Below are 27894 nucleotides of genomic sequence, written 5' to 3' on the forward strand. Positions count from 1 at the left end.
AAGGATGCTTATTGCATTCACAGTGGGGGAAAAAAGGCAAAACCAATCAAACAAAAAAACCCCTGAACATCCATCAATAGGGGAATCATCACACAAATTGTGGCATACCTCTATAGTGGACTACTGTAAAGCTACTGAAAAAACAAGTTAGTTCTGTACCTTTTGGTTTTTAGGGACTAAACCTCAACAGCGTGTCGTTAACCTTGCTGCTGAATAATGTGTGTCAGTGATTCCATTTTTTCCCTCCAAATAGTTACCACCAAAAATCCCCTACACAGACATACCTTGGAGATATTGTGGGTTCAGTTCAGGCCACCACAATCAAGTGAATATCTCAATAAAGCGAGTCACGTGAATGTTTTGGTTTCCCAGTACGTATGAAAGCTATGTTTACACTATACTGTGTATTTGTTAACTATTTGTTAAACAGTAAGACTTGAAAGTAGCAATTACTCCTTGATCCATGGGCTACTGTATACTATTAAGTGTGCGGTAGCATTATGTCTTAAAAAAAAAAAATCTCGATTAAAAATACTTTATTGCTACACCAGGCAATTCCCAAGACTTCTGTTTTAAGTGACTTTTTTTCCCACTCTAATTCATTCCTGGGATCAGTTTCACGTTTGAACTTTAAACCAACCTTGCATTACTAGAAATAAGCTACTTCGATTGTGATATACGATTGTTTTACATACCGTGGATACAGTTTGTCCTTCTGTTTACACATTTTGCATGCATGTTCAAAAGAGAAACTGGCCTGTGATTCTATTCTTGTCATATTCTTTTTAGTTTTGATCTGAAGCTTATGTTGGCCTTATAAATATTTTGAGCAATATATACTTTTCTGTTTCCTGGAAGATTTTTATGTAAGATTACCAATATTTCTTCCCTAAATATTTGGAAGAATTTACTTGGAAAGCCATGTATCCCTGGAAATCATTTTCTGTAAAGGTACTTAATTATACAAACAACTTTTGGAGTAGATATAGGTTTTTTAGACATGTTTTCTTTCTTGGGTTAGTCTTGTTAGCTTGCATTTTTTTAAGAATTTGTCATTTTGGATGAATTTTCAAATTGATAAATATAAAATTATCGTAATTTTAACAGCAAAAAAAAAAATATTGCTAAAAAAATGCTAACCATCATCTGAGGCTTCAGTGAGTCATAATCTTTCTGCTGGGGGAGGGTCTGGATGGCTGCTGACTGACCAGAGTGGTGGTTGCTGGAGGTTGGAGTGTCTGTAGCAGTTTCTTAAAATAGGACAAAATGATGACGTTTGCCACATCTGTTTTTCCTTTTATGAACGATTTCTCTGTAGCATGCATGCTCTATGATAGCATCTTATCCACAGAAGAACTTCTTTCAAGATTGGAGTCAATCCTTTCAAACCCTGCTGCTGCTTTATCAACTTATTTTATGTAATCTTCTAAATCCTTTGTTGTCTTTCCAACAATCTTCACAACATCTTCACCAGGAGTAGATTCCATCTCAAAAAACCACTTCCTTTGCTCCATCCATAAGAAGCAAAACTCCTCATCGGTTTAGTTTTATGATGAGATGGCAGCAATTCAGTCACACCTTCAGGATCCACTTCTAATTCTAGCTCTCTTGCTATTCCCACCACATTTGCAGTTAGTTCATCCATTGAAGTCTTGAACCCCTCAAGGTCATCCATCAGGGTTGGAATCAACTTCTTCCACAGTCCTGTTCATGTTTCTTTTTGACCTCTTCCCATGAATCATGAGTGTTCTCAATAGCGTCTAGAATGGTGAATCTTTTCCTGAAGGTTTTCAACTTACTTTACCCAGATCCATCAGAGGAGTCAGCATCTAAGGCAGCTATAGCCTTACAAAATGTATTTGTTAGATAGTAAGACTTGAAAGTAACAATTACTCCTTGATCCATGGGCTACAGAATGAATGTTGTGTTAGCAGGCATGAAAACAACGTTAATTTCATTGTCCGTCTCCATCAGAGCTCTTGGGTCACCAGTGCATTGTCAATGAGCAGTCATATTTTTGAAAGGAATCTTTTTTTTTCTGAGCAGTTGCTCCCAGCAGTGAGCTAAAAATATTCAAGAACTGTTTGGTGCAAGGACCGTAGCTTTCAGCCAGTCTCGGCTTTCGACATGCCTTCCTTGCTAAGCTTAATCATTTCTAACATTTGATTTAAAATGAGGGATGTGTGTCACTCTTCCTTTCACTTGAACACTTAGAGGCCTTTGTAGGGTTACTAATTGGCCTAATTTCAATATTTCTGTGTCTCGGGGAATTAGGGAGGCCTGAGGAGAGGGACAGAGATAGGGGAACAGCCGGTTGGTGGTGCAGTCAGAACACACACATGTATTAAGTTCACCATCTCATATGGGCACAGATCACGGCACCCCAAAACAATTACCACAGTAACATCAAAGATCGCTGATCACAGATCGCCATAACAATTATAGTAACAATGAAAAGCTTTAAAATATTGCAAGAATTACCAAAACGTGACACAGAGACACGAAGTGAGCAAATGCCGCTGGGAGATAGCGCCTACAGACTTGCCCGACGCAGGGTTGCACAAACCTTCAATTTGCCAAAAACGCAATATCTGCGAAGTGCAATAAAGTGAAGCACAGTAAAATGAGGTGTGCCTGTAGACTTAAGAATTCGTGTTTGTACGAACACGGAGAAAAATGTGGAAGGCTACACACCAAGCTGTTAGCATGAAGACCACTTTCCTGGTTAAAAAAAAAGTCCACAGTATCAACCCAATAGGAAGGGGTTTGGGCCCTCCCTCCCCCGTCCCAAGTGAGTCTTGAGTGTGAGCCTGCTTCTTCCGAGGGTGCAGGCCCTTTACCTTCAGCCTTGTTTCAGACGTAAGTCTTCTCTTACTCGCTCTTTGCCGTAGGTGCTGGGGAACCAACAGGAATAAGAATGTCTGGTGGATCATTCGGGGACCCATGCTGCTTTGTGTAACGGTGAGGACCGTCCCACCCGCCCTTTCTCCTCTCTGAGCTCAGCCGCTGTGGAGGACCCTGTCCCCTCCCCTGCCACCCGCCGGATTCTCTGGTTCAGAATGAACCTGGGCCAGATCCGTTGAGATGGAGACGCTGAGCTGTGAGTAAGATCTGTTGAATGAGAAGCAGCAAGTAAGAAACTTCTCCCTGTTCTGGTTCAGTACCTAAACCCAGGCTTACACTCTAAGCCTCCTACTCTCTGGGTTTTCGAACTATGTAGAGAAACCTGTAATCAGCTCAGTGACCTCATGTCAACCGGCTGTGATGTGCACAAACTCTGGGGATGCAGGAGCCTTCGGGCGTGGACGAGCCCGGGGACAGCAAAGCTACGGGCTTGGATTTACCACCGTCAGCAGGAGGGAGGGGAGACTAAGGAAGCGTCTTTTAGAGGAGGAAAGCATGCAGTCGCGATTAACCCAGAGCTGTGATGGGGGTTCGAGTCAGGAGATGATGCTACTCTGAGACCTTGTGGAAGAAGGCCCTTTATTCCTTAAGGCCCAGAATTTGGGGGGTGCAGAGAGACTGCTCAAGCCGGAGTCCTAAAGCTCCTTTAGATCGTAGCATGTGAGGAAGACATTTGCCAAAGAAGTTCGGGGGAGGGGCAGGGAGATAGCAGACAGTTGGAAGGATGAGCAACAAGGTCCCAGAGGAGGGCTTCCCTGGTGATGCAGTGGTTGAGAGTCCGCCTGCCGATGCAGGAGACACGGGTTCGTGCCCTGGTCCGGGAAGATCCCACATGCCGCGGAGCGGCTGGGCGCGTGAGCCATGGCCGCTGCGCCTGCGCGTCCGGAGCCTGTGCTCCGCAACGGGAGAGGCCACGATAGTGAGAGACCCGCGTACCGCAAAAAAAAAAGATCCCAGAGGAGGCGGGAGGTCTTCCTGCCTGGACGCAGGGCCAGCAGCCCTGGGCGCCCACCAGCCAGGCACCGCCCACTCTCCTCTCCAAGGGGTTGCCGGGCATTCCGTTTTTGCCATTTTATGGAAATAACCTGGCATTTGTGGTTTCGTGAAAGCAAAAAGGCTTATTTTTAGAGAAGAATGTCAATATTTGTCCATAATTGAAGGGCACTCTCCGCCCATACCTGAGCGTTGAGTGTGCCTGGGAGGGAAAGATGTTCGTAGAAAGGGCAGGAAAACCAAGAGCGTGGAGATGCTCTAAGCGGTGGCCTGGGTGCTACTGGGGATGTCCCCTCCGGTCCTTCCACACGCAGCTGAGAGCGGATGCTCAAAATGACCTCTGACCACGCCCACTCCCAGCGCGGCCTCCTGCCCTGCCTCACCGACCCCATTTCCCTCCCTTCCCCACATCCTCTCCTCTCCAGCCACACTGCCCCGCTGCGGTCCCAGCCGCAGCTCCTGGCTGGCCACCTCCGCTGCAGCCGGCTGACATTTATTGAGTGCCTCCTACATACCTGCTCTTCTGAGCGCTCTGTGCGTATTAACTCATTTCATCTTCCCAACAAACCCATGAGGCAGGCGCTACTATTATGTTGCTTTTATTGGTGACGATGCTGAAGACTGTCACAGAGTTAGTCAGTGGGGGTCAGACCGCGGTCTGATCGGTGACACCAGCACTTGTAACCACAGCATCACGCAGCTGCCCCCAGATACTTACTGCCTCCAGCCCCCATGCCTGGAGGACTGTGGGCTTCTCACGCGTTAGTACCTTGCTTTGGACCTCCTCAGGTTGGAACCGCCTCCCTCCGCCATCTCATCCACCTGGCCACTCTACCTGGACACCCACCCCACAAAGTAGAGGTCACACCCTCCTCTGTGTCCTTCCCAGATCCTGTACCAACTTCTGCTCTGACCCCAGCAATGTTCTATTGCAAGTATTTGTCTAAAGCCTGTGTGCTGTCACTATAAGCCCCGTGTTTTATGCGTCCTGGCGGCCAGCCCAAGCGTACGGCAGGCTCTGCAGAAACTTACTCAGTAAATGCTTGTGACCCACGCTCCCGGGCACTGGAAGGTTCTCATGCACCAGGCAGAATGAAGCAGGATGGCCTTCCCTAGGATGGAGTTCAGACTCGCTCCAGCTGGGTCCCTGGTGCTTACCCTGCGTGCAGTCTTCCAGAGGCTACACCACTGGTTCTCCATCTTGGTTGCTCTTGGGATCACCTGGGTATCTTGAAAAGTTCTTCTTGCACGAGAGTTGTGTTTCATTGATCTCAGATGTGGCTTAGGGATTCTAAGGAGAAGCTCAGGTGTGGTCTCCTGAGTGCTTGTTCCGAATTCAGGTTCCCAGGCCCCACCCCGGACCTGCAGAATCAGAATCTTCATTGTAACAGGATTCCTGGGCACTGGGTGCGCAGTAATGTTTATGAAGCTCTGTGCCCACACACCAGCGGTTCTCAAAACTGGCTGTACATTAGAAACGTCGTGGTGGCTCATACCCCAGAGGATTTCATCCGAAATTCTGGAGGTGGTACCTGGGCAATGATTCTAATCCGTGGCCAGGGCTGGAACAATTGCTCTGGACCTCGCTGCTTGGTTGTCCGTGGCTGGCTGACCTGTGTGCTGGTTTCTCCAGGTGCTTCCTAGTTCCTAGAGCCACCTTTTCTCCTGCCAGGACTAGAGAATATGCTCTGTCTTCTCCTCTTGGATGAAAGGACCTTCCCAGTCGTGGCCAGCTCCACAGAAATGGCCACAATCACCTTAGCTCAGGGTGGTTCCTTGTCCTCCCATCCACAACCCCTCTTCCTCCTGTTCACCCCACGGTGAACGACACCACCATCCACCTACCAGGCACCCAAGCCGGAAACCTGGGCGCCCTCCTAGCTTCTATCTCCTGCCTCACTACAGCCTCCAGCCAGACTTCAAGTCCTGCCAGTTCTTCCTCTGAAGGTCCCTCCAGGCTTTCTCCTTCTCCTCAATCCATTGTCATTGTTCTTCTTCAGCCCCTTGGGGTTTCTCATGCAGACCTTGGCAAAAGCCTCCTATTTGGCCTCCCTTGCTCATTCCTGCCCCTGGCGATGCATCCTCTGTATGGCAGCCAGAGTGGTCTTTCTTGAGCAAAATTTGGCTGTGTTTCTCTTCTACGTGTGACTTTTTAATGGCTCATTACTGCCCTTGGGCGTGGTTCCAAACTCCTTCACATGGCACGTACTGTCATTCCCATCCAACCACAAGCACCCTGTGCTCCATTTGTATGGAGAAATGCACAGTTCCCCCGAATCCATGCTGATGTTCATGCCTCCCGTGCCTTTGCACATGCTGCCTCTCTGCCTGGGATGCCCACCTGACGGCCCTACATTGCCTGGTGAGCTCTTCCTCCTTGCAGACTGAACCCTTTATTAAGGCTAAATGCATGTGCCCTTCAGCAGGGCTCTTGGGGACAAAGGAGTAGCTCTAATATAGGCATTTTCGTCTATATAGCGGGCCAGGGGAGGAGGGGCTTGGGGGGAAGATGGAGGAGTTAGGGGTACACGAGACCTACCTCTGAGTCCCCACTGTGCCGGCAACCACCTCTGCCAACTTGTAGACCCAGATATGAGCATGGCAGCTGGCGTGGTGCCAAAGAAATGTCACCAAGATTGGTACATCTGATCATATGCATTCTGTATCATCTAGGACCTGAAAAGGAGCCTTATATGTTTGGGGTCCTAAGTGCCCCACATCTGGTCACAGAATCCGAGAGGAGTTGGCTGGGTTCTTTAAAAATTTCCGACACTTGCGCAGAACGAGGATTTTTGTACCTTTTTCCAATCGCCTTTCTGCGCACTCCCCAGTCCTCAGACCGCCCTGCTTCTTTATTGGTTATCCTATATAAATACCCCAAGCTTCTTGCCTCGGGGAGATGGATTTGAGATGTGTTCTCCTATCTCCTTGCTTGGCTGCCTTGCAAATAAACCCTGTGTTTGCTGGAAAAAAAAAAAAATTCCTCCTTCATCCCCTTTCCTGCTGGAACACAAATCACGAACAGCCCCATCCAAATGTGACTGCCGACCTCTGTCTTCTGGGGCACCTGGATGGGTGGAGGTTCTGGGGTCCACCAGGCTGGTGTTTCATTCCATGGCAGTGAAGAAGTGCTTCCTCCATGTAGCCCAGTGGTTGATGCCCATTTTCTCTCGTCTGGTCTCTGGAAGACACAAAGAACAGGGAATCAACACGCTTCTCATCACAAGCCTTCATTTCCTAGGAGACAGTCCTGGTTGAAATTAATTTACTGAAATATGTGCCTTTCCCATGTTAGGCTTGCTTTGTAAGAAAAACGCCTGAGTTTAACAAGTCACTAAGCCAAGGACACAGCGTTTTCTCTTTGTGATGAAAAACAGACATCCCATTAAATGGGATAAATTGCTTGGTTACACGTAGTTTGTATTTAAGTGTTCCGTTACTAAATAGTTTTGGCTGGCGATCTCCATTATCCCCGCTGGCTTGTGGATTGGATGAATAGCCTCTTGCCTGAAACTCTACCCTCTTAGCTTTGCGCATTGATTCTCCCGAGGCCAATAAGACAAGTAATAACAGGTACGTGTTGGATTCTGCAGCTCGTGTTTCAATCTGTGGTTTAAGACAAGGACATCAGTATTGTGCTGGTTCAATGTCTGCAGAGACTTGACTCCATTAATTGTCACCCAACCACCGTCCCTATGGGCTCTTTCTCCATTGCATAGAGGCACTTTGAAGTCTTTTCAATTTTAAAAACAACTGTACCCCAAAACCACTGTTAGCCCCACAATTCAGTTGAGAGACGTTATCTCCATTCCGCAGCCCTTGCCAACTACTGTTCTATCCGTCTGCTTCCTTTTGCAGTCAAGTCTCTTCAATGTGGTCTACACTTACTGTCTCTTGTCTCCTGCAGCTTCTCTTAAGTGAGCTCCCTGTCGCTAAGTGTGGTCTTATTTCGCCTTCAGATTACGGTAGCACTTAAACCTCTTTAAAATTCTACCCATTGTGAGCTTCCAGGAAGCCACTTCCTTGTGGCGCACTCCGACTGCCCCAGCTCCTCTTTCTTAACCTCCTCTGATGTCTCCACTTCCTCTACCTTTCCCTTCATTACAAGGCAATTCTCAGAACCCTCTTTTTCTCCCAGTCTCCACAGCCTCCCTGGACAATCTCACCAACTCCAATGGCTCCATGCTCTGACTGGGACCTCCTTGCTGAGCTCCAGATGTAAATATCTCACTGCCTTGGGACATCTCTTGTGTCCAAAACTGCTAGGTCCCCCTCCCCCCAGTGCTCTTCCTTCTCTGTGTGGTCATTCTCTTGGGGAATGGCACGACCACACATTGAGATCTACCATGAAACCTTGGGGTCATCTTTGATCTCCCATCCAGCCAGTCACAAAGGTCATCTGACTCAAACTCCTCAATAATTTCTAATCCATCTCCTCTCCATCGCTGAACCACCAGGGCTGCTCTTTACGTCACCTCTCCATCATCCTCCCCAGGAACTCTGAAACTGCCTCCCAGTTGGTCTCCCTTCCTCCAGCTTTGCCTTCATTCAATCTAGTCTCCATGCTTGCTGCTAAAATGAGCTTTCTGAAGCGCAGAAATGCAAATCTGATCAGGTCACTTGCCAGCTTGAAATCCATCATCCCTGTTTTCAGAAGAAAACCCAAACTCCTTAGTGTGGCCATGAAAGGCTCTGCAGGACCTGGCCCTCCCTCCCGCTCCAGTCTCACGTCTCATAAACCCTGTTCTCGTTCTCCAAGCCCTGCTTACGTTTGACCACTTGCTGTTCTGCATTTCCAGTGGTCCATGACCTCTCATGAGGTTGCTGTCTAGAGGTTGGCCAGGGCTGCAGCCATCTGAAGCCTGGGGCTGGAAGATCAGCTTCTCAGGCTGGCAAGTGGTGCTGGTTGTTGGTCGGAGGACTCAGTCTCCCCACATGGGTCTCTCCACGGGCTGCTTGGGTGTCCTCACAACATGGTGGCTGGTTTTCCCCAGAGAGAGAGGGAGAGAGAGAGAACCAGGTGGAAGCCATCCTTTTGAGCACCTAGCCTCAGAACTCACAGCATCACTTCTACTATATTCTTTTCATTACATGCAAATAACTGAACTAGTTCACGTCCCAGAGAGAAAAGGCGAATTAGGCTCTGCCTTTTGAAGGGAGAAGTGTCAAAGAATCTGCAGACATTTTTTTGTTGTTGTTGTTTTTTGTTTTTTGCGGTGCGCAGGCCTCTCACTGCTGTGGCCTCTCCCGTTGCGGAGCACAGGCTCCAGACGCGCAGGCTCAGCGGCCATGGCTCATGGGCCCAGCCGCTCCGCGGCATGTGGGATCTTCCCGGACCGGGGCATGAATCCGCGTCCCCTGCATCGGCAGGCGGACTCCCAACCACTGCGCCACCAGGGAAGCCCCTCCCTATGCAGACATATTTTAAAATTTCTACCAAAGCTGATAATCAAGGGTCGAATTTTCCCAGTTCATGACAGTTGTGGAAAGTCATCTAGAGAGTAGAGAACGTGTGCTTTCCAGTGAATTCCGTGGCAGCAACAGGTCCTCAAGCTCAACACCAATAGACCTGGAGTTCTTTACAGTGGGAGGCAGTGTGGGATTCTGTTTAAGTGAAGGGAGGGTTGTAATTAGACAAATCTGAATTTAATTAATTACCAGCTCAGCCACTTACTAGCTGTGCAAGCTTGGGAATAGTACTTGTCTGCTCTGTGCCTCTGTTTTCTCATTGTATCATGGCATTAAAATAGTGTGGCTTCCTCAGAGGGTTGTTGTGGGATTAAACAAAATAATGTATGGAAATTTAGCCCAGTGCCTGGCATGGTAAGTACTCAGTACCTGTTAATTACAAATAATAATGTAGAAAGAGAAATTAAGGAAACACTCCCATTCACCATTGCAACAAAAAGAATAAAATACCTAGGTATAAACCTACCTCAGGAGGCAAAAGACCTGTATGCAGAAAACTGTAAGACACTGATGAAAGAAATCAAAGATGATACAAACAGATGGAGAGATATACCATGTTCTTGGATTGGAAGAATCAATATTGTGAAAATGGCTATACTACCCAAAGCAATCTGCAGATTCAATGCAATCCCTATCAAATTACCACTGGCATTTTTCACAGAACTAGAACAAAAAATTTTATAATTTGTATGGAAACACAAAAGACCCTGCATAGCCAAAGCAACCTTGAGAAAGAAAAACAGAGCTGGAGGAATCAGACTCCCTGACTTCAGAAAGCTACAAAGCTACAGTAATCCAGACAGTATGGTACTGGCACAAAAACAGAAACATAGATCAGTGGTACAGGATAGAAAGCCCAGAGATAAATCCACGCACATATGGTCACCTTATCTTTGACAAAAGGGGCAAGAATATACAATGCAGAAAAGACAGCCTCTTCAATAAGTGGTGCTGGGAAAACTGGACAGCTACATGTAAAAGAATGAAATCAGAACACTTCCTAACACCAAACACAAAAATAAACTCAAAATGGATCAAAGACCTAAATGTAAGACCCGTCACTTCTGCCTATGTTAGAGGAAAACATAGGCAGAACACTCTATGACATAAATCACAGCAAGATCCTTTTTGATCCACCTCCTAGAGTAATGGAAATAAAATAATAAACAAATGGGACCTAATGAAACTTAAAAGCTTTTGCACAGCAAAGGAAACCATAAACAAGACAAAAAGACAACCCTCAGAATGGGAGAAAATATTTGCAAATGAAACAACTGACAAAGGCTTAATCTCCAAAATATACAAGCAGCTTATGCAGCTCAATATCAAAAAAACAACCCAATCCAAAAATAGGCAGCAGACCTAAATAGACATTTCTCCAGAGTAGACATACGGATGGCCAACAAACACATGAAAGGATGCTCAACGTGACTAATCATTAGAGAAATGCAAATCAAAACCACAAAGAGGGGGCTTCCCCAATGGCTCAGTGGTTAAGAATCCGCCTGCCGATGCAGGGCACACGGGTTCGATCCCTTGTCTGGGAAGATCCCACATGCCGCGGAGCAACTAAGCCCGTGCGCCACAACTACTGAGCCTGCGCTCTAGAGCCTGTGAGCCACAACTACTGAGCCCACGTGCCACACCTACTGAAGGCAGTGCACCTAGAGTCCCTGCTCTGCAACAAGAGAAGCCACCACAATGAGAAGCCTGCACACCGCAACGAAGAGTAGCCCCTGCTCGCCACAACTAGAGAAAGCCCGCATGCAGCAACGAAGACCCAACACAGCCAAAAACAAATAAATAAAATAAATAAATAAAATAGATATAAATAAATCTATTTGAAAAGAAAAACCACAATGAGGTATCACCTCACAATGGTCAGAATGGCCATCATCAAAAAATCTACAAACGATAAATGCTGGAGAGGGTGTGGAGAAAAGGGAACCTTCTTGCACTGTTGGTGGGAATGTAAATTGATATAGCCACTATGGAGAACAGTATGGAGGTTCCTCAAAAAACTAAAAATAGAACTACCATATAACCCAGCAATCACACTACTGGGCATATACCCTGAGAAAACCATAATTCAAAAAGATACATGAGGGCTTCCCTGGTGGCACAGTGGTTAAGAATCCACCTGCCAATGCAGGGGATTGGCAGGGACGTGGGTTCGAGCCCTGGTCCGGGAAGATCCCACATGCTGTGGGGCAACTAAGCACGTGTACCACAACTACTGAGCCTGCGCTCTAGAGCCTGCGTGCCACAACTACTGAGCCCACGTGCTACAACTACTGAAGCCCATGCGCCTGGAGCCCGTGCTCCGCAACAAGAGAAGCCACTGCAATGAGAAGCCCGCGCACCACAACAAAGAGTAGCCCCTGCTCACCACAACTAGAGAAAGCCTGTGCACAGAACGAAGACCCATGCTGACAAAAATAAATAAATTAATTTAAAAAAAAAATATATATATATATATACGTACCACTGTACAATGTTCACTGCAGCCCTGTGACAGGACATGGAAGGACATGGAAGCAACCTAAGTGTCCATCGACAGATAAATGGATAAAGATGTGGCACATATATACAATGGAATATTACTCAGCCATAAAAAGGAACGAAATTGAGTTATCTGTAATGAGGTGGATGGACCTAGAGTCCGTCATACAGAGTGAAGTCAGAAAGAGGAAAACAAATACCGTATGCTAACACCTATATATGGAATCTAAAAAAAAAAAAAAACAGTACTGATGAACCTAGGGGCAGGGCAGGAATAAAGACGCAGACATAGAGAACGGACTTGAGGACACGAGGAGTGGGAAGGGTAAGCTGGGACGAAGTGAGAGAGTGGCATGGGCATATATATACACTACCAAATGTAAAATAGCTAGTGGGAAGCAGCCGCATAGCACAGGGAGATCAGCTCTGTGCTTTGTGACCACCTAGAGGGGTGGGATAGGGAGGGTGGGAGGGAGGGAGATGCAAGAGGGAGGAGATATGGGAACATATGTATATGTATAACTGATTCACTCTGTTATAAAGCAGAAACTAACACACCTTTGTAAAGCAATTATACTCCAATAAAGACGTTAACAAAACAAATTTAAAAAATAATAATGTAAATGTCCATCTGCCTTTCTCAGACAGCTGTTGGGTCTCCTGGAGGCAGAAGAATAAGCTAGGTGGCTTTTTAGCGTCCTTTCTAGGCTCTCAGTTGAGATGGCCTCAGGGAGAGTGGGGATTACCCTGACCACTTGCCACCTGACCAGCTGACTACCAGACTGCCCCTGATTTCCCTGAACAAGGATCTGATGGCGGGTCCAGGGTGACCTTGATATTCCTAGCCACATCACTTACTCATATCTGTGTTTTTTTCAAGGTCAATTTCTTCATCTTCTTGAAAATCCTCAAGCTTCTCATCTCTAAGCTCAAAGCTCATCAAATGTGCTTCAGAGATTATAAATACAGGTGAGTGGCCTGAGGTCAGTACCCAAGAGCCCAAGATTATTTTTACCCCTTTTGGCCGTTCTGGCTAATGTCCCAGGAAGGGGGTAACATGGCATTAGTACTTTTATCCCCGGACACAAGGGTGTCAGCAAGAGCCCCTCTGAAAAAGGCGCCGTGGGATCATGTAGGGCTTTTGCCAAAGATGAGGACCTTCCGAGCCCATGCAAATGAAGTCAGTGGTGAGTAGTGAAGGGCACACACATTCCCCAGCAGGACACTGTTAAAATGCTCCTAAGAACGGGTGCTTTACGGGGACAGGAAACAGTCACACAAAAGGGAGTTTGACCGTTGCCTTCCTTCGGGAAGGAGTTGAGGCAACAGAATAAAGGATATATTGTAACGCAGGAGAGAGTATTTGGGTATTTGTAAGACCTTGAGTAATACAGCCGCAAACTTTTGGAGTCCAAGGGAACATTCTTCACACAGTCACGCTTTCTTTGTGACTTGCCATTGCTGCATCCCGTGTTCTGCTTTCCGTGGTGACAGCGGTCCCATCGCAGAGTAAGTCAGATCCTGGGTGTTTATTGAGCTCTGCATTGCTGTCACTCAAATGATGCATGAGTGAGAGAGAAAGGGCTCCCTCCCACCTTTCCCAGGTACTCTGCTTTCTGTAGGACGTGTGCACTTCTTGGGGACAGAGGGTTTTAACCCAGAGCTCCTCTCCTGGTAGAGATTTTAGTCCTTGTGGTAGGGGTGGAGGTGTGAGTGAGGATGGCTCTACCTCAGCTTCTCCCTCTCTCAGGCCAGAACGGGCCCCGAGCCAGGTGTGCCGGGAAGGTCGTTTGTCCATTTATCTGACAAACGTTGAATGAATGTCTAAAATGCGCTTGGCACTGTGCTTCAAACAAAAGGTGAATAGGATGGGGGTCCCATCTGTGAGGAGCACACTTTCTAACTCGCCAAGGACCGGGATGTGGGTGTGGAACATGAGTCGGGGGGCTGATGCTGGCGTTGACCCCACACTGGCCTTGGGCAAGTTGCTTGGCCTCCCCGGGTCTGCTTTCTAGTATGTCACATGGGAGCGTCATCCCAGACCCATCCTCTGCCTGTGATCAGGATTAAAGGAGGTCCTAGTTACGCCTGTCCCAATCTAATCAGATGTGGTGCGTGGTATTTGCCCCGGGTGTCCAGACCCCAAATCCTGTCAACATAACCCCCACCACCCCCGGGAGTTCCAGAAGGGTAAACACACCATTCAGGACCAGGCAAATATGTACGGTATTGGCTCTACTGTTGCGTAACCTGCCCCTGGCCCTGGGACACTTGGGCTGGCCTGGACCACACAGAGCTACGCCGTCTTTCTCAGCGCCTCTGGCCGAGCCTGCAAGTGGCTGACAGGCTCTCTGGCCCTTTCCCCAAGGCTCAGCCTCTCCCCACTCTGTGAGGATGGAGGTCCAGGGCCAAGAGCAGGGCTTCTCCCACCTACCCTGCCTGGGTCCATTTAGGGAGGGAATCCTCTCACTAACCAGGCACCGTGGAAACCCAACAGAGGACAGCACTCCCGGGAGACAGAAATGGGGCAGACGAACGCCAAGGCACCACTTTCCACACAGACTGAGAGCCTGAACCCTGCCATTTTGTGCCTCCAAAGCCCACCAGGTACTGCTGGGGCCATCCCCGAGCGTCAGACCCACAGTGGCCCCTACGATAGTTTTCCATCCTGGCTATTTTAAGCATCACCAGACAGCCGGCCAAAAGCCCTGATGTGTGAGCTCTTCTACTGGATGTTTGGTTTAGTAACTGAGGGTTGGAGCCCCACACAGGGACTTCTTACAGGAGAGTTCCTAGAAGATTCGGATACACAGCCAGAGTGGGGGCACCACGGGGCCAGATGTTCTAGTGAAATAACGCATGGAGCTTTCTGGTCAGCCGTGGCAAATGTGTTTCTAAGCAGCCTTGACAGCCTCTTTTCCAGGCTCTTCTCTAGAGTTATCCAAGACGGTGGCTCTCAAACTTTTTTTAAAAAATTAATTAATTTTTGGCTATGTTGGGGTCTTCGTTGCTGTGCACGGGCTTTCTTTAGTTGTGGCGAGCGGGAGCTACTCTTTGTTGCAGTGCGCGGGCTTCTCATTGCGGTGGCTTCTCTTGCTGAGGAGCGTGGGCTCTAGGCACGGGGCTTCAGTAGTTGTGTTGCGCGGACTCAGTAGTTGTGGCTTGCAGGCTCTAGAGCGCAGGTTCAGTAGTTGCAGCGCATGGGCTTAGTTGCTCTGCAGCATGTGGGATCTCCCAGGACCAGGGCTTGAACCCGTGTCCCCTGCATTGGCAGGCAGATTCTTAACCACTGCGCCACCAGGGAAGCCCCTTTCAAACTTTTCTGATCACGTGTCTATTAGTAAAGAATGATGTCACTCATCATATATATACATGGTTTACTGAACTACTACATATGTGATACACCAAAATAAAGAAAATTATAAAGGATAGATAAAAATGTAACACACACAGAACTTCTATTCTCCTCTCTTATTATGTATTCTTCCAACACCAAATGGATTTCCTCGTACAGCCCTGAAGTGTGCACACCCAATTAGGAGGCAATTATCTCTGGAAGTGTAACTCAATATACTGGGGAGACCTTCATGGCTGAGCAGTGATTCAGGACAGCTATTTTGGGGAGAGACAGAGTAACCCTGCCTGGCATAAACGATCTGTCTGGAAACCTCCCCATCCTTCTTCAAGGTAAAATCTTGAAAAGAGGAACCTGGGTGCCTGCCTACCTGGAGGCCTCCCAGCGTGAGACACCTCACCTTGGCGAGTTTGATGTCTACCACCTGGGGACTGTCCTGGGGAGACTTTGGCTGTGAGTGGCCAAAGTGGCTGAGACTTTGGAGGGCTAAGTCTAACTGAACTCTAACTTAGTCTAACTAAGTCTAACTAAGTCTAACTGAACAAGAGACTGATCTACAAACCAGACTATACAATTATTCATTCTTAGAGTCTGTGAAAAGTGGGAGTGGGACGTTCCTGCTAGTGCCTGCACTCCTTGTAGAGTTGACACCAGAAGATCCAGAAAGCCAAAGCCGTCACCACAATGCTGCTTGGTGATCACGTCATCAAAGTAAAGTGGTTGGTGTTGAAGGATCACTGACGGTGGCCTGAGAAACCACCACTGCCCTGTGGTGCACCCGTCCCGGTGAGAGGGAGGTTCATTCCCCAGAGTCTCCACCCCTAGGGCCGGATGAGTACTGAGAACATCCTTCTTCTTTGTGACTTTTCCTGCCATTTTGGTTGGCCGTGTGCTTTCTGTTTATTCTTTCTCCACGCAGAGTGCAATACAGTTGATTAGCTAATGCTTATTAATTAGCAAAAAGTCAGGGCTCTGTCTCTTAGGACACACCCAGGCCACCTTATTTTACTCTCTGGGCCAGGGAATCCTACAGCGTCGAGAAGCACATTTGCCCATCTCCTTGTCACAGCAGTGCTAACTTCCTCATTTCTAAGTTCTGGGAAGGCTGCTTCCCGTCACCCCAACGGATCATGAGCGCCCCCAGCTCACACTGCCCTCCTCCACGTTGAAAGGTTCTCCTCTTCCACGTCCCCTTCCATTAGGGCCCCCTGCTAGGGGGGAAGGAGGAAGGGGCAATGGGGCCCAAATGCATTTTGTCCTAACTGGTAGGAACAGCCCAGCCTACAACTCTCCCAGATTTTGAAAACTTTCAGAATGTAGTTCTCAAGATTTGCGCCCCCCACCCCGCCCCGAGGAGTATATTTTAGGAAAGTTTAAATTAAACACACTTAGTCCTTGCCAAAGAGGCAAGTGGCTAGGAGCTGGAGACCTTTTGCAGTCCTAGCCCTCAGCCCCCGGCTTCTGTCATTCAAGAAGGAAACTGTAACCAGCCCAGCTGCCTGCCTGGTCTGGACAGGGACAGCTGAGCCAAGCCTGGAGAAAGAGCAATGTCCCTGGATTGTGGACAGACACCAGTGGACCCTCAGCTGGGAGGGAGTTCTCTGTTCTTTGTGGTTCCCGGCATGGAGGTGACTCTCTCCTCCTAGATAAACAATCTTAACTTTCCGTGTGATGCATGGGGCAGAACTCTTAAGGAACTTATAAAGGAGAATCATTTCTTAACATGCTAAACCCCAGACCCCTTTCTGAAAGAACTTTCAGAAAAATGTCACAAATGGAAGAAAAATAATCCAAGTCACTGAGGTTGTGAGCAACTTTGAGGACAGGGACAGATGCTTTAAAAACGGTGATAGCTAAATGTTATTGACTGCACATCATGTGTCGGGTACCATTTATTCTGAGGGTTGGGCCCATGTTATTTAACCCTTACAATGACACTGTCAGGAGTTATTGCTACTAATATTTTTATAATTATTTTAACATTTCAGATGATATTATTAGTAGTATAATCCTCATTTTTACAGAGAGAGAGGTTAAATAATTTTCCCAAGGCCACATCGCTAGTAATTGGCGGAGCTGGGATTTGAACCCAGGCCCCAGGTTCTGCCCCGTGTCCCGTTGCCTTTGGCCCCAGATCCTCCTGCTTGATCATATGTCCAGGGCAGATGCCCAATATCTGTTGAAGAGCTAACCGACGGCAATAAACTAAACCATTTAAATAAACAAATGACTGAAGATGAGAAACAGGCATAAACACAGTTCATAAGAGGATGCTGCTATAGATATTTATGGATTTTCATCTGAACAGAGACGCAAATAGTCCTTTGTCCAAGGAGAATTGAGAATCAGGTGAGGAGTGGGAAATTCCTTCTGACATCCACCCAGAGAGGTGGCAGGTATTAAAATGGCCCAAAACCTCATAAAAAGATGATCATTCCTTAAAAATCCTCCTGTCCTAAGTGTGGGATCTTGGCTTCTGGAATGTGAAAAGGACATTAGTGGAAACACTGGTGAAATCTGGTTAAAGTCTGGAGTATGGTTATTGGCCATATGCCAACATTAGCTTCTTAGCGTTGCCGAAGGTACCATGGTTCTGGAGGGTTTTCACGTTAGGAGAAACTCAGTGAAGGGTATGTGGGTACTCTCTACATGATCTTTGCTACTTTTCTGTAGGTCTAACATTATGGCAAAATGAAAAGTTTATTTTAAAAGCATAATGTAGTAGCATGGCCCCAAGAATAAGCTGATGGTAAGACGTGGGTCTGCGTGTAAGTATGTGTCATTAAAACCCATATAGCGCAGAGCAAGGGTCGCAGACTCACACGCTTGCAAGGGCCAAGGAGGCTGGTTGGGTTGGAGAATGCGGGTTCCCTCTAAAGGCTGTAACCAACGATTGCCAAGCAGGAACTGGGGCCTAGCATGGCCAGATCTCCCCATTTTTCAAAGGAAGCTGAAGATCTGGACCCCTTTGCTTGAAATCACCTTTTTTTTTTTTTTTTTTTTTTTTGCGGTACGTGGGCCTCTCACTGCTGTGGCCTCTCCTGTTGCGGAGCACAGGCTCCGGACGCGCAGGCTCAGCGGCCGTGGCTCACGGGCCCAGCCGCTCCGCGGCATGTGGGATCTTCCCGGACCGGGGCACGAACCCACGTCCCCCGCATCGGCAGGCGGACTCCCAACCGCTGCGCCACCAGGTGAAGCCCCACCTTATTTTTTAAGGATGGCTCCAATAGCAAAAATCACTACCTAGCATAAGCAGAGACTGTCTGCAGGTCAACTGTAACCCACGGTTGCCACTTGGCAACCTCTGAGCTACAGGGTTTTAAAACACTCCTGGAAATTAGACAGACAAGCAAAACCCAGAACTCTTGAAATAGTCTCTCCTTGGGAACACCTTAATGTTGCTCAGCTAAGTGAGTGTGCACGGGTGAGTGTGGATGTGCAAGTAGGTGTGAGCTCGGCTCAGGAGAACCACGTAACCAGGGCCTGTGTCTCAGACTCCCCACTCCTTGGCCTCCCCTTGACCATCGAGGCCCTGGGACGCTCAGCCCATATGCTCCGGGGGAGTCCCTCTCCTTGGTGACTCCTACTCAACTGTTATAGGCTTTAGGTCCTTTTAGGGCACGAAGATGAGTTTTTTTGTTTCATTGATAACACTGCATCTGAATGTCTCTCACAGATGCAAGTTTCATAGTAAGCACTTTCTCTTGCATAAAGTTAAACCTTCTTGAAGATACTGCCCATGAGGGGCTGCTGACCCTCTCTGTTTCCACATCTTTAATTCCACGGGGTTTTTATTCAGTGGGGAGGAAACTTCTCCTAGTTTGGCCCTTTAAGACAAGGACTTGGGCTCAAAAAATCATCAAATTTAAGCTCTTTTTTTCCCAATGTGTATCAGACAGTAGCTTTGTTTATGCCCTGAATAGGTCACCTGTGCTAATGTAGTTTGAAATCAAGAAGCAGCTCAATGGTGAAGAGCAGTTGTTCCCAAACGTGGCTGCTTGTCAGTATCCTGTGGGGTGTCCCTTAAAGATTCTCATTCCCAGAATCCAACCTCCAGAGGTTTTGATTCAGGGGGTTGACACTGGGGCTCAGGAAGCTATAGAGAGAGAGAGCCAACCAATAAAAATATATCTATTTTAAAAGCTCCGTAAGGAATTCTAATAGTCTGTCCACTTGGGAACCACCAGTATGCGGTATGGAATGTTTGGGTCCCAGCTGTGCATTTGCACGTGGGCGGTACAAAGGAATGTTTGTCTTTTTTGTGTAGAGTGTATATACAACAGCAAGCTTCCACACAGGGCTTTGTACGAGGAAGATCAGTTTCTCATTTCCTGCTGCCCTTGCTATCACCAGGGTTGGGGGCAGCTTGGGGCAGATGATGAAATCCTGCTTGGAGTGTGCAAGGCCTGAGTGTGAGGTCGGAAGCCCCACTTCCAGGCTGGGAGGTACCACTTAGCGGCTGCGTGACCCTGGGCAAGTCACTTTCTTTCTCTTCTCAGGCTCCGTAAAGCACTGACACTGGAAGTCCCAAATAGAGAAGGAGGTAGAGGCACCTGCTAGCTAGGCAATAGGAAACTTGTCAAACCTGGTAAGGGATGTAATGTCCTATGGTGACAGCCATGTGCATGGAAATCTATCCATCAAACAAAACATTAAGATCTGTAGGTATATCATTATATGGAGGAATCCATTCATTGATTCATTCATCCAATTCATGTTTTCTGAGCATCTTCCATGAGTCAGGTGTGGGGATGCATCAGTGGACAGGACCACACTGGCCCTTAAGGCATTCAGCGTGTAGCCAAGGAGACAAAAGGGAAAATCAGCTATTTATCGGTGCCATTAGGGCTAAACGATGCACAGAAGAGCAGGAAACGTTGCCTGTTCCCAAGGCGGCTTTCATGACACGTATTTGATTGCTGTTTGCAGATTGGCCAAGTCCACGCTGGTCCTCATTCCTTTATTGGGTGTTCATGAGATTCTCTTCTCTTTCATCACTGACGATCAAGTTGAAGGATTTCCAAGATACATACGACTCTTCATTCAGTTGACTCTGAGCTCCTTCCACGTAAGTTGATGTCTGAACAAGGATGCCTTTGGCTTTGGAGAAAACAAAATGCCCTTGATCCAAACACACTCGAAATTGCGAGAGCCCGAAGAGGGAAAGGGAGCTCTGGTTATCAGTAGGATTTATTGGCTTTGGCATTAGAAGGGGGTGGAGATGGAAATGCTGCTTTAATCCTGCCAGCGTGACTCGGTGACTAAGAAGGGAAAAGTGGTTTGTTTCCGGCACTGTAATAGTTGGTGTGACTCACAATCATATTCACCGTGTCAGCATGAAGCCTTTTATTGAGCGCCTATTTTTGCTGGGTTCTCTGCACAGTTTGTGCAAAATGAACAGTGAGTAGAGACCAGGAGGCTCTCGGGACTTTGACAGGTGTGTGTGGGATGAAACTAGAAACAGGAGGCCACCTGTGGTTCAGGTACCTGGGTGTTTTGGTTATCCGTGGCTTCACTTGTCATCCATTACTTAGCAGATTAAAACGACAGTAATTTTTATTCTCATGATTCTGGGGGTCAAGAATCCAGGTAGGACATAGTAGGCATGTCTCACCTCTGCTCCAGGGATGCTTGCTGGGGCTGAACTTTCTAGATGACTTCTCCACTCGTATGTCTGGAGCCTAAGCTGTGGAGGCTCAGATGGCTGAGACTGGCTGGAGTGGCTTTATCTGGGTCAAAATAAATTTCATCGAATCCCCACACTCACCAAAGGCCCAGGGGACAGAGCCTGAGGTATGGTAGGGGCAACTGGACAGTGGCTCTTTTTACCTTCTGTTAGAGCTGAATTGCACGTGGCTTTGAATGGAGACAGAGCGCCCACTGGTAACTTTTTTTCATTTTGAAACCATGTTTAATTTACTTCAATCTTTTGGGGGATTTCAAAGGCTAAAATTTAGTCACTTGGGTTTCCTATGTTGCTTGGTCTTAATCTTCTTTAAAAAGTAATCCCAAATTAGAAACAACAACAACAAAACAAAAAATTACAGCTGTTATGTCAGTAGTATTTGGTGGCCTTTTTTCCTCTGAGGATTTGATCGGTCATGTGACCCCTTGATCAGCTGATCTCACACACCCGAGGCCAGCTGAAGATAAGACGCTCCTGCAGAGCTTTGTGGGATAGATTTCTTTGTAGGACAGATCCTAGCCTACCAGACTCCCTGGCAAGGGAGCATGTTTGGGTCATCCATTACTGTGTAGCAAACTCCCCCCAAACTTCATGGCTTGAATCAGAAACTATGTTATTAATCTCGAATGATTCTGTAAGCTGGGCTGTCTGGACTCAGCAGGGTGAACCTTTTGATACATGTCATCTTTGAATGGGGCTGCAAACATCTGAAGGCTTGATCTGGCCCAGAACATCCAAGACAGCTCATTCACACGGATGGACGTTGACATGGGCTGTTGGCTGGGAGCTCAGCTGGGGCTATCGATTAGGAACCTAAATTCTCCATGTGGCCTCTCCACGTATCTTGTGCATCTCAGAGCATGGCAGCTGGACTCTTAGGAGTATCCCAAGAGCAAATGCCCTAAGAGGGAGGAAGCAGACACTTCCAACCCTCTTAAGGCAAAGGCTCGGGAGTCCCAGAATGTCACTTCTACCACATTGTGCTGGTAGAAGGAGTCACAAGGACATCCCAGATTCAAGGGGAGGGAAGATATGGTCCATCTCTTGATGTGAAGGGTCACATATGCCTACCAGGAGGGGAGAAATCCTTGGGGCCATCTCTGGAGACCAGCTACCACACTGATCGTTTGGTCCTGCAGCAGCCTGAGCTCAGGCACCACCGAGGAAGGCGAGGAATCAGAGCAGCTCTGCAGATGGAGCTAGAAACACACTTAGGAGCTTGTGCCTGGACAGAGGCCATGCACCTTCTAAAGACCCCCACGCTGTTCCCCTCCAGCCCGCCAGGCAGAGGTGAGAGCACGGGTGGGCAGATGTGCAGGTGCACATTCGGTGGGTCGTATCTTAGTGACTCCACCATAGAAATTAGCACTGGACCCAACAGCTTCCTTTCCTTGCTGCTTTAGGGGACCCTTCACTCTCCCAAGGGCCTATTGCTTAGAGAATTTCACCAGCCTCCTGCTGTCAAGGGGTCTTTGGAGAGACCGCCAAGTGGTGGTGACACACGGAGTGAGAGCCATCTGTTCGTGGGACCGCTCCCTTCACACTCGCTTCATCTAGAATGAGAGTCAACCAGACTCAAGGACCCTCCAACCATGACTCAAGGACCTGACGAGGTGAAAGACACACTTGTGATGAGGAATCCTATTTCACCCAACTCACTTGTGAGGCTTCCGGCACGCCGAAAGCACGCCCACCCCCTTCCAATATCTGGCAGTGAAAAGACCAGATAAAGGTGGTCTTCTGGTTGGGGGAAGGGGGCGGGGAGGGACAGATAATAACCAAGTTGACAAATGAAGAACAATTCTGGTTATTAATATTCTGAAGACTATGAAATAGAGAACTGTGACTGTGACTGGAACGGCTACCAAAAATTGAGTGGTGGGGAAAGACTTCTCTTTTAGGAGATATTTGAGCTACGACCTGAATTTTGAGAAGCCAGTTAGGCAGAGATTTGAGGAAAGAATGGTCCAGAAAACAGAAAGTGTGACAACGGGACCTGAGGAAGAAATGAGCTGATAGCCGGTCTCCGACATGCCCCCCGGTCATCTTTGCCTCTTGGCTTCACAGACTTAGTAGTGCCCTCTCACACAGAATAGGGTTGACCTGTGCAACCATTAGAGTATTGTGGGCATGAAAGTGTGTGATGTTTGAGGCTAGGACATAAAAAGGGTTGCAGCCTCTGCCTGGCTCCCTTGGGTCACACCCTCTGGGTGAAGCCAGCAGCCACGTCCTGAGGACACATAAGCAGCTCTGTGGAGGGAGATGGAGGTTTCCTACCAACAACCAGCACCAACTTGCCAGGCATGTGAGCTGTCTTGGAAGCAAGTCAAGCCTTCAGATACCTGAAGTTCCAGCCAACAACTTGACTGCAACCAGAAGAATGACCCTGAGCGGGAATACCCAGCTAAGCCATGGCCAGATTCTTGGCCCGTAGGAAGTATGTGAGACGATAAATCTTTATTATTTTGATCCACTTAGTTATACAGCAACCTAATCCATTAGCCTGAGATGCTGAAGGCACCCAGAAGGTCCGTGTGGCTGGAATATAGTAGCTGAGGGGAAGCGTGGTACAAGGTGAGGTCAGTGACACAGACAGAAGGCCACATCACCTTAGCTCCTCCTGCGGTTAGGATATTGTATTTTAATCTAAGTGTGATGGTAAACCCCAGGCATGAAATGATCTATCTTTTCAGAAGAAATATTCTGACACGAGAAAAGCGTATTTACTATCTCACAAAAATGAAAATTTTAGGATCAGGTATAGCTGGATCCAGGTACTCAAACAATATCATCAAAATCTGTCTCTGACCATCTCCAGCCTCTGCTTTTCTCGTTGGCTTTATCCTCAGACAGGCGCTCTCCACGTAGCTGGGAAGATGCCCTTGAGTGTCTCCAGACTAACTTTGACTATAAAGTTGGCAAAAGCAGGGAAGAGGGAGTAACTTTCTCTTCTTTCCTGCTGAAAAGAACTGAGATTGGGCCTGCTTGGGTCACATGACCATTTGGGCTGTTGATTGTGGTGATGGGCCTCCTAGAACATGAGGACCAAATGATTGACAGTCCTGCCAGAAGCCCAGGGAGTAGGGGAGGGTCAGGAAAGGATGCAAATCAGGCAAAAAAAATTAGCCATTGCCCACTATGGACAAATAGAAATGGGACAGTCACCTTGTACAGTATTTACATAACTGAATGAATGATGGAGAACCTTTAGGGTTTAATCATCATTGACCTGTGAGCATGTAAGCAAACGCCTAGGCTGATGTGGGTGGTGAGTGTCAAAGTAGGAAGAGACCCCGTGGAAATCCGAGTTAATGTAATCATTATGACTCACTCTAGTTAGTACAATCGAGTAGCTGCCTGCCTCTTGTAGGGGCTACTAGGACTAGGGCCGGGCTGTGGACTTGCCAAGTAACCGTCAGACACACCTTCTACTGAGTCAAGCTTCACGCCACCTCTTCCTTTCATTCCAGGGACTGCTTGTGGCCTTGCAGTATTGCTTTTCCAATGGAGAGGTACGTTTTCCACGCTGCCATCCCAGCTCCCTGCGAGGCTGGGGCCGGCATCCTACTGCCCCTGGAGAGCTCGGTTTACATGACGGTGCCATGGGGGGGTGTGCAGTGACCAGCACGTCCTGGGACAAATGGGTACCACAGACACCCAGTCGAGAGAGCAGCAGGCATCTTAGACCGATGGGGAAAGGTATTGGGATGAGTTTTCTTTCCAGAGCCCAACCGTGGCCCCGCTGGAGCCGCCCTGGGAGTATCAAAGTGTCATACAGTCACCAGCTGTAACTCTGGAGTCCAAAACTCTGCATTCAAGCCATGACTCACCCACTTAGGAGATCTGCATTAGTCAGGTCACCGTGGCTCTTTGAGCCTCAGTTTCCTCGTCCGTAAAATGGGAATAACAGTGGTCCCTACCCTGCAGTGATACCCCAGGGATGCATGGTAAAGGTCCTGTGCATGGTAACAACGATTATTTTTATTGTTAATATTATTGCAGAGCCCCCACCAACTCTCTGCTCCCCCAGAAAGAGGCTTGAAAGGGGGAGGGGAAGAGGCCAGAGCAGTTTTCTCCTGACTTGAGGAGTTGGTGGAATCTCTGGCTCCCTGTCATCTTCCCCTCCCCCCACCCCAGGTTTAAATATGGATTTCTGTCTCCTTCCGCTAGAATGTAAGCCTCTTGACATCAAAACCTCTTCCGTCTGGCTCACTGCTGCCTTTTCTGTATCTTCAAGCAGGGACCCATGATCCACCAGGCAGGTTTCAAATGTCACCTCGACACAGTCCTTTTCTGAACACCCTATCTCAGATCTTAGTCTCCTCACCCCACTGTCCTGCTTAAAGGCCTCGCGGTGTCACTGTCATCTGCTCTGCTTCTCTTTGTTCGTTTCCCCTAGTGAGAAGGTAGGTTTCCCAAGGGTGGTCCGGAGTAGCCACTCAATACACATTTGCTGAGTGGACACTGGACTCAGTGACTCCCAGGCAGTAACCCCGCCCTCTTCTCACCTGGCAGGTGAAGGCCGAGCTGCGGAAGCAGTGGGCCCGCTTTTTGCTAGCCCACCACTCGGGCTGCAGAGCCTGGGTCCTGGGGAAGAACTTGCGATTCCTAGAGAAATGTCCCAAGAAGCTCTCGGAGGGGACTGGCTCCAGCAAGGTGCAGAAGGCGCGGCCCTCGCCCCACGGTGGGCAGCTCCTGCACTCGACCGAGGAGGGCCTGCGGGTGGCGGGCGCCCTGCCCCGCCAAGGCCGCGCAGCCTGGCCCCGGGGCAGCAGCGTGTCGGAGAGCAGCGAGGGGGACTTCACCCTGGTCCACACCGTGGAGGAGATTCTCGAGGAGAGCGAGATCTAGGCAGGAGCCCACCTCTCTGGCTCCGCTCCCTGGAGACTCCTGAGATGGGCGAGGGAGGAGGCGGCCAAGCTGTACGTTGCTGACCTTGCGGGTGCGAAGTCAGCCCACTTCCCGCGCACCCCGCCCACTCCGACGTGACGTCGCCCCGCCTACTTTGGACGTCTCTTCCCGGCTTGCCCTGCTCTGTGCGACAGAGGCTGCGTGCCCTGTCATCCTCATCACCCCCGCAGGTGTGTTTCCCAGAGCGCCACCAGCCTTCCGGGCTGGGCCCATATTCGAGTGAATGGAGCCCTAGGATACAGAGAGAGGTCTGCTATGAAATAGAGGCCAGCCGCTATCCCTCCTTTACCCTTCATGGTACAAGGTGTCTATCTGAAGTCGGGTTCAGTGTGTCCAAGGACCACCTGCGAAGTGTTTTAAATGCAGTCTGACTCATGGCAGAGATTCTAAGAGGGTGCGTCTGGGACGATGGCCGGCGATGGGAATTGTGTAACAAGCATCCCAGGTAATTCTGATGCGAGCCCACATTTTGAAAACCTGGGGCAGGATGGGCAGCAGCCAGAAGTCCCCCTGAGCTGGCCGCTGGCGGGAGAGACCGCCGGAGTCCTGCATTCAGCAGTTCAGCTGTGACACGCCTGCCCTCCTCTGACAGGGTGGACCGCACTCTGCCCCCCAGAGCCCTCTCCTTCCCTTCTCTCTTCTTCCTCTCTTGTCAAGTCTTCCCTCCCTCTCTCCATCTCAGTTCTCATCCGTGGGCAGCAGCAGTTCTGTTTGATCTGTAACGAGCCCATCCTTCCTCGGAGGGTTGGCCCCAGCACCCAGGGCCCCTCTGAAAGTTGCTGTTGGTCATTTTCTCACTTTTCTGGTTCTGCCTGCCTGTCTGAGCTTGGCTTCTTCAAGCCTTACTTGCCTACCGTTCTCTGACATTTTTGGTTTGCCGTTGATACCTGGATGGCCGTACCTTCTGCTCTGGGAGGTTTGCCCACTGTTCTCCCGGCCCTGAGTCCCCCACTGATAAGAGTCCCACTCCTCGTATGGAATTGGATGTGAGAGCTGGAGGGGACCCAGCTGAAACGAGAGGACTGTGGCTACGCCGAGGAGGCACCGAGGGGGCCGGGGCTGTGGACCCGGTCTGCAGGTGGGGAGTCAGTTGTGCCCAGACCCTGAGTGGAGGGTGCTTCTGGAGGCTGAGGAGGGCCCAGGCGATTAGGGTCAGGCCCAGTGGCTGCAGCTGTAAGGCAAGAGGCTGAGGAAGGTCAAGGGAGGAACGTTCTATGGAAACAGGGTGTCAGTTCTCAGGAGCGTCACTTTTACAGCGTGTAAAATGTATGTGTACGTGGGTGGTCGGGGTATTATGCTGTGGGACCAAGTCCTGCCTTATATTAGGGGGAGGCGCGATATGATACTTATCAAGTAGGGGTGCCAGATTTTGCAATTAAAAATACACAATTCGGATATAAGTATACGTATAGCTGATTCACTTTGTTATACAGCAGAAACTAACACAACAATGTAAAGCAATTATACTCCAATAAAGATGTTAAAAAAATCCACAATTCTCAGTTAAATTTGAATTTTGGATAAATGAATATTATTATTGTCTAAGTATATCCCACGGGATATACTTTACGTGAAATCCAAATCCACTGCACATCCTATGTTTCACCTGGCAACTCCATTGTCAAGGACACTTTGCAGCAGGACAGAGACCAGGGTGAGGCAAGCAGACCTCAGTTCAGGTGCAAAATTTAAGAGAGTACTAAAAAACCCACAGTCGTCAAGATAAGTAATATTTTAATGCAATATTAAAAAAAGTCAAATCTGCAAGCTACAGCCCACGGGCCATTTATAAAAATGACATTTCATTGGAACCAAGGCTGGGATGAGGGTGAAGTAAGTGAGGCCATGAGATGCAAATAAAGGGTCTGGTCCTGAGTATATACAATTTTGATATTTTGCTCATCATGGACGTTTTAACATTAATTTTCATTTTTAAACAATTGCATGAAAATATTATTTATCTTGACCACTGAGCTTTTTGTCGCTTACCTTCAATTTCGCACCTGAGGCCGGTGCCCATCTTCCCCTCCCCCCAGTCCTGGCTCTGCTGTGCAACAGGGGAAACTGAAGCAAT

The 27894-nt window shown here is 48.4% G+C and overlaps 1 protein-coding gene across 1 annotated transcript in view; it reads left to right on the forward strand.

Moving 5' to 3' along the window:
• GLP2R (glucagon like peptide 2 receptor) overlaps positions 1 to 25930 on the forward strand; it is a gene marked incomplete at its 5' end in the record, with an annotated part of 48963 nt that extends 23033 nt beyond the window's left edge. Inside the window, 5 exon segments of the mRNA XM_082861804.1 lie at positions 2892 to 2961; positions 12749 to 12837; positions 20153 to 20291; positions 24380 to 24421; positions 25425 to 25930. Of these exon segments, the coding sequence (XP_082717930.1) occupies positions 2892 to 2961; positions 12749 to 12837; positions 20153 to 20291; positions 24380 to 24421; positions 25425 to 25760 (676 nt within the window). The 3' untranslated portion in view covers positions 25761 to 25930.
• Between the last annotated feature and the right edge of the window lie 1964 nt (positions 25931 to 27894).

Source organism: Leucopleurus acutus (assembly GCF_964270905.1).
Source record: "Leucopleurus acutus genome assembly, chromosome: 19".
Classification (NCBI taxonomy): domain Eukaryota; kingdom Metazoa; phylum Chordata; class Mammalia; order Artiodactyla; family Delphinidae; genus Leucopleurus; species Leucopleurus acutus.